General features: G+C 34.9%; 1 protein-coding gene across 1 annotated transcript in view; it reads left to right on the forward strand.

Moving 5' to 3' along the window:
- The first annotated feature begins 434 nt into the window (after positions 1–434).
- LOC104273092 (glutamate receptor ionotropic, kainate 2) overlaps positions 435–12,363 on the forward strand; it is a 175,294-nt gene continuing 163,365 nt past the window's right edge. Inside the window, exons 1-2 of the mRNA XM_009868298.1 lie at positions 435–485; positions 7,208–7,321. Of these exons, the coding sequence (XP_009866600.1) occupies positions 435–485; positions 7,208–7,321 (165 nt within the window). The remainder of the gene's footprint in view (positions 486–7,207; positions 7,322–12,363) is intronic.

The following is a 12,363-nucleotide window of genomic DNA, read 5'->3' on the forward strand; positions in this document are numbered from 1 at the left end:
TATTTTATTTTATTTTAGTTAAATATATAGCTTGCTGAATTATAATTGACATAACTAGAAGCAGATTTCTACTACATGGAAAATTGCATTTTTATTTTAAAGAGAAAGGAGGTAAACTAGGGTCATGCTGTGTCTTTGAAAATAAATGGGATAAGAGGTGGCTACAACTTCTGATAGTACAATTATATTTATGTAGCCTTATCTAAGTATTCACCTGTGAACTTTTTATTTGTATGCAAGCTTGATTTATACCACAGTGCATAAAAATTTCAAAGTCTCTATATGCCTTTCAAATTACATCTGTACTTTAACTTCATAGATCAGCTCTGAAATAAATTGTTAATAATGAATAACCTTGAACAAAGGAGAATTTTGACAAACAAATTTTGAAAATGTTTATTGTGATACCAAATGTATTGCTAAATGTCACAAAAATGCAACTAATAGTTCCAGAAGAAACTAATAACTTTAAGTTCAAGCCTACTGTAGCTTTCTCCTCAAGTTCCTTCTAGATTGCTGAGTAGACTATAAAAATTTTATGTGAAGAATTACTGTTATCAGCACCAGATAGAAGCCTGAGAATGTATTGTAATTATCACGGAATCATAGAATGGCCTAGGCTGGAAGGGACCTTAGAGATCATTTTTAATCCAGCCTCCCTGTTGCCAGGGACGCCACCTCTCGACTACATCAGGCAATTATCTCTAATTATGCAACTATATGAACCTATGAAATGTTTTAAACAAAGTTTTATTGTACATAATGACTGTGTGTAGTTTCCGGTATTTAGAATTTGAATTATTATTCTTTCTCATTTGACAGGTCTGATATTTTTACTTGGCTTTTATTATTTGGTAGTTACTTCTTTACTAGAGCATCTTTGCTTCACAAATCATGCCAATTGCATTTTACTATGAAGTTAAATTAATGTTTTTAGAAATAAGTACGATTTTACTGGGTTTTTTTGGAGTCTGAATGCAGAAAGCACTTGAACCCAAAACAATCAAATTAATTTTAAATTTGTGTGAACATTAGACAAGCTTCTCTTGAGTATTTGCTGAATTCTGTGTTTTCATAATGACACAGATTATTTTTAAGCATTTCTAGTTAGATTTAGTTTTTGATATTGTACTATTGAACTGTTGACTCATAAATATTGTAAAGATTATTTAAGTTTTGTTTAAGTGGTATAGGATTAATTGACCATTTTGAAAAGTCAGAATATACCTGCCTAAAAGCGGATGACAAACTTTTCTTGTGGTGCATGAACATAGGATCTCTAGATTCATCTAGTCCAGTATTCTGTATTTGATTGTGGCCAGTCTCAGAAGTCTAGAGAAGAACATAAGAAAACTGCAAGCATATTGCTGTACACCACCAGAACGTACCCAGAAATTCCACTTGCAGACTTGAAGTCTGAAGAGTCTAAAGAGATAATGTCTTCATAAACACGGTTAATTTGCTAATCAATACAGAATTCTGAGGGAATGGTAACACTGATTGTAGAGTTTAAGAACATATTTCCTAGTTTTTCCCTTTTATGTACTTTTCAGTAAGGACTATCTCAGTGGTCACAATCACCAATGAAAGGGAAAAGATGAATTTGCTGTTTATCTCCTATTAGTAAGACGACTGATAGTATCACAAATGTGTTTTATTTAAGTTAGGGGTTTAGGACTTGTTCCATACAATTATTTAAAGAAGTTACATTGCCTTGCCACCATTGTCTTAGATATGATGCAATTTAATTAAGAGACTGCAAATTACTAATTTTTTAAAACAATTTTATTAAAAAAACCCACCAAAACCTCCCAACTGGAATAGATTATTGTGATTAATAAAAGAAACAATAAAAGAATGGAAGGTCCTGTCAGAACGTTCTGCAGAACTACAGTAACTTGATAGTTAATTAAACAATTAAATACATGGAAGCTAGGATGCAGGTTTTTAATTCCTTGAGTGTATTCCATGTCCTTGAGGAGAACCCAAATTGTAATGTTACAACATATTCTATGATATTTGATTATAAGAATTTAGTAGCTCTTGTTGGAATTGTTTCAAATTGAATAAGCTGATTCTGGACTAAACTAATTCTTTGTATCAAAGTGATTCTTTGTCTTACTGTGGAGCACAATTTCGACTTCACAGGAACTCCTAGTATGGATCCTGTGCTATGGGTAATAGGTGTTAACATGTTCAAATTGGAATGCTCACTTCAGAACCATAGAATCATAGAATCTTAAAATGGTCTAGGTTGGAAAGGACCTTAGAAATTATCTAATCCAACATCCCTGCCATGGCCTCTCAACTCAACCAGGCTACTCAAGGCCTCATGCACTCAGGCCATGAACACTTCAAGGGAGGGGACATGAGCAAGTTCTCTGGGCAATTTTTTCCAGAGTCTTGCCTCCCTCGTACTGAAGAATTGCTTCCTAAGATCCAATCTAAATCTATTCTCCTTCAACTTAAACCCATTTCCCCTTGTCCTATCACTGGACAGTCTTGCAAAAAGTCCCTCCCCAGCCTTCCTGTAGGTTCCCTTCAAATATTGGAAGGCAGCTATTAGGTCCCCCCGAAGTCTTCTCTTCCCCAGACTGAACAATCCCAGTTCCCTCAGCCTGTCCTCACAGCAGAGGTGCTCCAGCCCCTGGATCATCCTTGTGGCCCTCCTCTGAACATGCTCCAACAGTTCCACGTCCCTCTTATGGTGGGGACGCCAAAACTGGACGCAGTATTTGAGGTGGGGGTCTCACAAGAGCAGAGTACAAGGGGAGAATCACCTCTCTTGATCTGCTGACCACACTCCACATCCCAGGATGCGGTTGGCCTTCTGAGCTGCATGAGCGCACTGCCAGCTCATGTTGAGCTTCTCATCTATCAACACCCCACAGTCTAGCCATTTAGAGGATTCAAATGGAAGAATGGGGGATCAAAGGCTTAACAGCACCCTGGGGTCTGTATTTACTGTGCAAACATTCTAAGGTGTGTATTAGAGTATCAGCTTGTTTCACTTTTCAGGAAAACTTGAAAGTTTGTTGGAAATAAATGCAATGCAGTAGAAATAAATTGTAAGTTGATTGAATTGCAGTTACACGTGGTAGATTTTTCTGACTTTCTACCTTCTTTGACATTTAAATACTTCCAGGGAAAACACATTTTTGTGTTTTCTATTCTGTTGAAAAGACTACTTTAAAATACTGTGCTTAAGAAAATGGAAAAGAAGTTGCTGCACTGTTTATGCAGTTTTCTTTAGAAGAAGCAACTTTGAGAAAATGTTTGTGTGATTTGGAAGCTATAATTATCAGTAGTGTATCAGAATATGCAGTGTAGGTTGTTGACTTCTAGATCATTAACAAAGATATGGAAAGAATGCCTTATTTGGAACATCTGACTTCTGTTCCATTTCTTAGATTTTTTTAGTTCACAAAAATATCAATACAAGTGCAATTAACCAAATTAAAAAAATAATGCAATGATTTATCCAGACATAAGTTTCTTTTTAAAGTAATGCTGTTGACAGTTCTTAGCAGTTTATTTGGATATAGTTAGATAAACCCCAAATTCTGTCAGTCGAGTTGGAGGCCTGTATCTAGTCAAGTCCCTCAGTATGGGGACCAGTACTATTCCATATATTCATAAATGACCTGGATGAGGGAACAGAGTGCACCGTCAGCATATTTCCTGATGACAGAAAACTGGGAAGAATGGCTGACACACCAGAAGGCTGTGCTGCCATTCAGCAAGACCTAGACAGGCTGGAGAGTTGGGCAGGGAGAAATTGTGTGAAATACAACAAAGGCAAGTATAGAGTTTTGCACCTGGGAAAGAATAACCCCAAGTACCAGTGTAGGTTGGGAACTGACCTTCTGGAGAGCAGCGTAGGAGAAAGGGACCTGGAGGTACTGGTGTACAGCAGGATGACCATGAGCCAGTCATGTGCTCTCATGGCCAAGAAGGCCAGTGCAGAGCCACAAAGATGATGAAGGGAGTGGAACATCTCCTTTATGAGGAAAGGCTGAAGGAGCTGGGTGTCTTTATCTTGGAAGAGACTGAGGAGTGGCCTTATTAATGTTTCTAAGTATACAGAAGGGTGAGTGTCAAGAGGATGGAGCCAAGCTCTTCTCAGTGACATCCAATGGTAAGGCAAGGGGCAACAGATGAAAGCTGGAGCATAGGAGGTTCCATAAAAACGTTAGGAAAAACATTTTCAATGTGAGGGACACTGAGCACTGGAACAGGCTGCCCAAGGAGGTTGTGGAGTCTCCTTTAGAGATATTCAAAACCCACCTGGATGTGTTCTTGTGTGACCTACTCTAGGGGATCCTGCTTTGGCAGGGGGATTGGACTAGATGATCTTTCGAGGTCCCTTCCAACCCCTAATATTCTGTGATTCTGTGATAATTATTCATTTGCTTTTGGCGGTGGCTATGTTAAAAAGTAGGGGAAGAAGTATTTTAATTACCTGTGTGTTAGTTTTTGCCAAGATACATCTGAATTACAAACATAAACAAAGTGAGGTAAGCGTAAGGTGTCCCTGCCCTTGATCAGGGGGATTGGAAACAGATGATCTTTCAGGTCCATTCTGACATAAAGAATTCTATGATTCCAAAGCAAACACTATGATTGCCTTAATTAGCAGAATGTCATAACTAAAATATTCTCAGTCCTTTTACATTTTCTTAATTGTGGCTGAACGGCAAGGCTGAAAGTTTTGGGATTCCTTAAAACATTCAAGTCACCAAATGAAATAGCATTAAAAGGGTAAATGAAGAAAAATTGTTTTGGTAGTAAGGTTTGATTTCAATACTTTTGAAATTATTTGTTAGGTGTTATTTTCCAATTGTATTTCTGAAACACACAGACTCTCATTTCTTCCTTTCATGATCCTCTTATCGGTTTCTGAGGTCCTTAATGGCCAGAATTCAAGAATCACAGCCATTCAAAGGAGTGACCTCTTGGAACTGAGTGTTATGTGAGGAGAAAAAAGATAAAATATTGATTTATTTGGAACAGAAAATCATAGAAAATGAGAGCAAATATGTCTTTCTTCTATTATGGCTTCCATGATTCATGCTCTGCTGTGTTCTCAATTTTAGAAATGAAACTCTTTACCATAATACATCCTGAACTTACTTGGCAGCCATATTGCAACAGATCACTTAAAAACGTATGAACAATTTCTCAGGAATCAGTTTGAAAGGGTTTTTTTAAAAGTGGTTTTTTTATATATATATATATGTAATATGTACATATATACATGTATATAATTATATGTATATAGGCACATAATTCTATCTGTATATATTCACAATCAAATGGCACCTTTTAAAATTTCTGTTTAGATTTAGTTTAAAATGTCTTTGCATTATATTATAAATATAATGTAGTATTTGAAATTATATCTAAAAGTGTTTCTGAAAACTAAAAGTTTGTGGTTTAGTTATTTTTTTTTAGATTATGAAGCAATACAAACATTCTGATGTCTAAAACCAGATAATTGTATTTACTGCTTTCCCATTTTAATTTTATAGTGATGAAATTGCAGATAAATTATGTAATCATAAGCCCCATTTCTTATTACTTAGTATGTGAGACCATCCTTGACCTGAAATTAAAGCATAATTCAAGACCTCCATGCTTAGATAAAAATACTATTGACTTTACTGAATTAAATTATTCAAGGGATAAAATACCACAAAGAGCTGCATTCTGAACCTTCATCTGTCAATTAAATTACTACATTTAACCTACTTTTGATCTTCTCTGTTACATTTTTGCCAAAACACCTTTTCGCTCTGCTTTTCTCTCTGCTCATAGAAAAGGGTGAATCCTTCTGTAGAGGCAGTGCTTTCTACTCTGCAAATGAATTCCCAGCTAATTGTTAAGTTGTTTTCAGATGTAGTTTATCTTGAAGAACTTAAATGGAAAATTAAGTATTCAGAGTATCTTTAGACATTCTGCACATCATTGTTCTGGCTTTGTGTCTGATGGGGTTTTTGGTAGCTGGAGGGGCTACAGAAGTGGCTCCTGTAAAAGGCTTCTAGAACCTCCCACAGCTCCAAGTTGGACCTGCCTGTGGCCAAGCCTGAGCCAATAAGCACCTCTGTGATAAATATATTTAAGAGGGGAAGAAGCTGTTGGGAAGGTTTTGGGGAGGAGAATGTGAGAGAAACAGCCATGTGGGCCATCAAGGCCAGTGAGGGAAGAGTGGGCAGGTGTGCTGGAGCAGAGATTCTGCCTCAACCCATGGTGGGATGAACGGCTGACCCTCTGCAGCCTGAGGAGATTGGTGGTGGAACAGAATCCCACCTATAGCCCATGGAGGATCGCGGAGCAGAGGACCATGCACTGTGATTCTGAGGGAAGCTCATGCTGGAGCAGTCCATCACTGGGAGGACTGTAGCCAGCAGGAGGGACCCATGCTGGGGCAGTTCATGAAGAACTGCCACCCATGGGAAGGGCTCACGTTGGAGAAGTTCATAGAGAACTCTCTGCCATGGCATGGACACCCCATTGGAACAGGAGAAGAATGTGAGGAGTCTTCTCCTTAAGAAGGAAAAAGCAGCAGAGACAATTTGTGGTGGACTGACTGCACAGCCCATCCCCTACCCCTCTGCACTGCTGGGAGGGAGCAGGTAGAGAAACTGGGAGCAGGGCTTGAGCCCAGGATGGTGAAAGGTGTGGGGAAAGTGCTTTTAAGATCTGTTTGTATTTTATCATTATTCTACTCTGATGTGATTAGTAAATTAGTGGTGCTTTTGTTGTGTAAATTAAATTGATGTTATTTTTTTTGCTTGTGACCATAACCAGGGAGTGACCTCTCCCTGTTCTTAGCCTTTACCCCTGAGCCTTTTGTTATATTTGTTGCATTTTCGCCTCCCCATCCCACCAGGGGTAGGAGAGTAAGAGTGAACGAGCGGCTGTGTGGTGCTTTGTTACTGGATGGCTTGGCCTAAACCATGACAATAATTTTTCCATCAAATGTCACAGTTTATGAAACCATCTTCGAGGTATTTTGAAGCATATTTTAAACAAGTAGGCTTTAAATGTGATGACAGAGAATAATGAAACAGGTTTTAATGATAAATATTAGTAATGTTTGGTTTTTTTCTTTCATGTAGCAATCTGTTTTTTTCTTATACTGTTCTTTTCTAGATGCTGAAATGTACCTAATGGACAATTTACACTGTAATTTATTGTTTTATAGGTTGGAACTTGGGATCCATTGAGTGGCCTTAACATGACAGAGAATCAGAAAGGAAAACCAGCAAACATCACAGATTCCCTGTCCAATCGCTCTTTAATTGTTACCACCATCTTGGTAAGCAATTATATTTGCTTTTCCAGAAATAGTTTTACAGAAAGCTAATAGAATATTAACAATTACAACAATATTAACTAATTACAACAGTAGTAAACAGTCTATAGTATACATTACTACTACGACTAATGCAGAAGTTACTGCATCATTAATGAACTCCAGTTATTAAGCTAGTCATGGACATTTACTCTTTTCTAAATAGTAAGTATATTATCCCAATTTTAGAGTTATGTCAGTTGATTAGTAATTTCACTTATTATTGACTAAAATGTCTATTTCTTTCACAAAGTTGTTTAGTTCAGCAGTGTATTGAAAGGACAAAAGGTATTTGTTTAAAAAAAGTTCTTTGGCTATTAGCCTGATGATTCCAGCTAGCAAAATTTATTGGTTTCATTTGCTAATTTAACATCATGATATTACCTCCAAGGAAAGTATGAAGTATTAACATTTTTATTATTTGATCATTAAGTTGAAATTTTTAAGCATACAGGAATTCTAATTGTTGTTTGAATTAGATCAGAATAAACTTTTTTTTTCATTTCTGTTGTTGAAAAATTCATCATGGTGAGGTATTTTTTAGTTATAATTACATATATTGAACTATGTAAAAATAAATACTGATTTTTGCACTATAATTTTGGAATAGTACTTTTAATTTCAACACAACCAAGAAATTTTCCAGAAGTGTTTCCTGTGTTTGTGTGCTGCCAACACTACTGTGAATCTGTGGATATTAGAAAATAATTTACTTTCCAACAGTTTTAGTCTTTAATAATAAGCTTTCATCTACCAACATGTATTTTGACATTCCAAGCTACGATGAATTTTCATATGTACATAGATCCAAATGGCAGTGTGCTTCCAGCCTTTTATGTAACAGAAGCTGTATAATTTGATCCAGTGGAGTAACATCTTGGTTACTTCTAAGGTCTGTTTTTTGTGAAGATTTACAAATTATAGAAAACCTTCTGAAATCCTTTGTTTCATTTATTGCACTAATTAAAAAATACATACCTAATACATAGTTGGAATATGACTGACTCACTTTCAGACATAAGTTCTTGTTATGCTAAAACGCCACAGTTTTACCTCAGCTTTCTGTCGTACCATTAATTAGAGTTTATAAACATATAATTTCTTGAGTTTCTTATTCACAAAATATAAATGAACATCACAGTCTCTTAAAGTAAAAGCACGTTTTCTAGAGTATTCATCTGTCTTTTTTCTTCCCACTGCCCTTCACAAGCTTTAAAATTTTTTATATGCAAGAACCACTGCCTTATCAAATAATGTTTCTTCATAATCCCAACTGACCACCCTCGTGCTTCTGTTATGTTGTATCCAGATATCCTGCTTAGCAGTTTTCTTGAAGTATACCACTGATATATAACTATGCTTCACATTTTTCCTAATTACTTTCTAGAATTACTGCATTCCAGAGTATAACCCTATTTCTTAGTGGCCTGCTTCATTAGTCAGCACTCAACAAGCCTTTGTATCATCTGCACGCTTCATCAGCAATCATTGTATACGTGATTCCAGATCAGTGATAACATTACTGGGTTGAGGACAAATACCTACAGGATTACATAACAAACACTCAGTAACTTAGGGTGTTTCAAGTTCATTTATGTTTTAACATCTATGGATGAGATTTGAATTCATATGGTGTCTGCATTACGTGTGGTTTTTATAGCGATAGTTACACTTGCATGATTTTGTTTGAAAAAATGATCTCAAGAAAATGTAACCTGCACAAATGAAAATAGCAACACTATTGATGAGCACTGATTTTTTGACTGGTAAAGATGACAAAGGAAGAGTCCCAAGATTTATAGTAGCTGTTACCTTCTGTAATCAAGGATACTTTTTCTCTTAAGGAATAACTTTTGCTAGGTGGTGTTTTATAAGCATCTGTCCTCGTTGCACATTTCTAAATAAAATCATAAATAAGGGAAATATGAGGGCTTTAAACTGGTGTTATGAATTGCTCACTTGTAACTAATTGCCTGTTATACTTTAGTTATTGTTTAGTGAAAGTTTTGGTAATTGCAATAACTCTTTACAGCTATGAAGACGTTGCAAGACTGGTACTAAGAATAGAAAAATGGACCAAGAATTGATCTGGAGCAGAAAGCACATGTACTAGCTTACTTTCATAGCTTTATCTTGTGCTTAACAAATACATTTCCGTTGGACAGAAAGCATATTTCTGAATATTCATTTAGCAATGCAAGGGAACAAAAAATACTACAGATACTAGAAGCGTATTTTCTTCTTCATCACCTTCCTTTTCTCAGTCTGGAAAAAATGGCTTTAAAAGGCGATTTTATCCTTTAAGCTGTTCACATGATTTTTCTATGCTGTTTTCTCACTTTAAGAATTCTCTACAGTAGACTATAATATACTGCCAGCTGTGGAGTCTTGATTAGTTTTCTCTGTAGTCTGATTTAACACTAACTTTTCTGTCAAATATCTCAGCCTTTCTTTTATTTTTAATTCTGTCATATTCTGTTTATGAGCAATTCAGTTGATCTATTCTGAAAAGAGGTCAGGCTTCCCAGTACTTCATCACTTGTCAGAAATCTACTCGTGTAATTTTGGTGCAGAAACGTGTCTTATTTCCAAGTTCTAGTCCCATAACAACCCAAACCACGATCAGAACATGTCTGATGGAGCAATAGTCAGCTTTTTAGGTGGGGGAACATTTGAAAAATAACAATAGTAATAATGATAATAAATATACTGTTTCTATATTTTGTAACCATAGTTTTGGGTACCTTTTCAACACTTTCTTTTTTTTTTTCTGTAACCATAGCTTTTGGGTATCTTTTCAACAGTTTTGCTTTATTTTATTTTAATACTATCTGCACTGAAACATCAGAATTACTTCTACAATTAAAATTTTGCCTTTGAATATTTTACGTTCAAAAAAACCCAACAAAAAACCTTTCAAGTTCATGATTAAGAATTTCTTCTAATTTGAGTCTCCTAGATTTACTTTGGTATAAAAGCTATCAAAACTCTGATTTTTTTTTATTTTTATTTTTTTTTAGATCTTAGGTATAACTAAATACTTTTGGTTCTGTTCGTATTCTACCTTTACTTTGGAAATTTTTAACTTTAGAATTCAGTTTTCATATTCATAAATGTGTGTCCATAGTGTTTATTTGTTTATGCTAAATTTTATGCCAGCCTGTAAATCTTATAATACAAACTTTTCTGCTGAAATGAGTGCTCCTTTCCTTTCCTTTACAGTTTTTATATGCTTTTCTGTGTCTGCATGCATCAAAGTTCTGAAAAGCTCACAGTTGTCAAGTTTGATTTTTTTAAGAAATGTGTGAATGTTATGAGAAGTGTGGGATAATCTCAAATTTAGCAGTTTTTTGTTACTTCACTTTTGAAATGTGAAATTACTTTTTTTTTTCCTCTATGCTTCCCTAAAAATCACTTTCAATATTTTAGAAGAAGGAGTAATTATAATGGATTTTCAAACCAATTTTATTTAGTTCAAAATATAATATCCCCACGCTATATTTTATTTATAAATGCTGCTTTTTCAAATGGGTAGAAATCTGATGCCATACAAATTCCATCCTATTTTCAAAATAAAGATACAAAACCAAGCAAAGCTCAAGATCTTAGCATATTTGTTTTTTTATTTATGTGCACCATTTTTCATTTTGCATACTTTCTCTTCCTTTTTTTTGGACTCAAATAATACTTAATCATGAGTTTTTAATGACCATATTTTAAACTAAACATAACTTTACCTTTTATGTTTATAATGATGAATCAGTCATCTATTGTACACAGAATTAAAGATTTCTAAACTTTTTAATTTTCGTTTTTATGGGTTATTTTGAGCACAGATATGTGATGCAGGCATTTTCTCCTAATTACCATTGTATGATTTTTGGATGATTCAAGCATCATCTAAGTTATGAGACACCAATAAATCAATAACATTTTGTTCCTGCTCATGTTAAAGCCAAAGTTAAGAGTAAATTGTGGGGGTATAAAGAAAACTATTTTTTTAGGAGTGAAACTGCATAAAAGAACAACTATGAGATGAGTTCTTCAGGCTGAGATTTGGGTCACTTTTCGTGACCCAAAAGGCCATCTTAGGGAGTCTTCCAGGAAATATCTCAAAATATCTCAAAAGATGTCAAATAAAGATTTTCATAATTAATTTCTATTATAGGTAGCATAGTGGAGGAAGGTGAATTTGATATTTTCTTGTGTCTGGCCTTAGTTTCTTCTATTAAAATATCCTGGCTGAAATGGCTGGTGAGATGTCTACTATATACATTGTTTTGATTGATTGTAACTAGTTGATTGCCTCACCTCTTCCACTTCAATTTGACTGTCACCTGTGAAAGCCTATTGTGTATTCCTTACATCTGATATTAACTAGATATGGCAGCCTTTTAATTCCAGTATCCTTGGTGAAGAGAAGCTTATGATTAAAATTCCCTATTCTAATAGTGGCAAATTTTGAAGGTGGCTTTCCTCTTTTCCTCATAAGGGCTTTTATGTTCTTTATTTGTTTTGCTTTGTTATTTTTCAATACTGATAGTAGAACAAAAGTTCTAGGTCTTTATAAAAATACACATGTCCATGTTGAAAGTATTAATGAACAATCCATAGCTATCTATAAAATTAGAACAATTTGAAATGTAAAGTTTGTTGTCATTTCTAGTAATATCTTTGTAGTTACTCATTGCGGCAGGTTTGGACTAGCTGACCTTTAAAGGTCCCTTCTATCCCAAACCATTCTGTGATTCAGTGAAATATAATACAGGTCACAGGAGTAATTCAATTAAGTATTTCTTGTTCAAATCTGAAGAGAAAATATATAGATCAAGACAAAGAAATAAAAAAAAAATTATCAGTAATTTTTTTCCATGCGTACATATGTAGAATAAGTGGGTTTTCATTCAAGCACAGGTTGTAGAATTTAAAAACTGAAACAATTCTGTAACACCACAATATTAATTCTACATGTAGAAACATAAGACAATAATATTTTATTGTGTAGG

Source organism: Apaloderma vittatum, unplaced genomic scaffold, assembly GCF_000703405.1.
Source record: "Apaloderma vittatum isolate BGI_N311 unplaced genomic scaffold, ASM70340v1 scaffold8084, whole genome shotgun sequence".
Lineage (NCBI taxonomy): Eukaryota > Metazoa > Chordata > Aves > Trogoniformes > Trogonidae > Apaloderma > Apaloderma vittatum.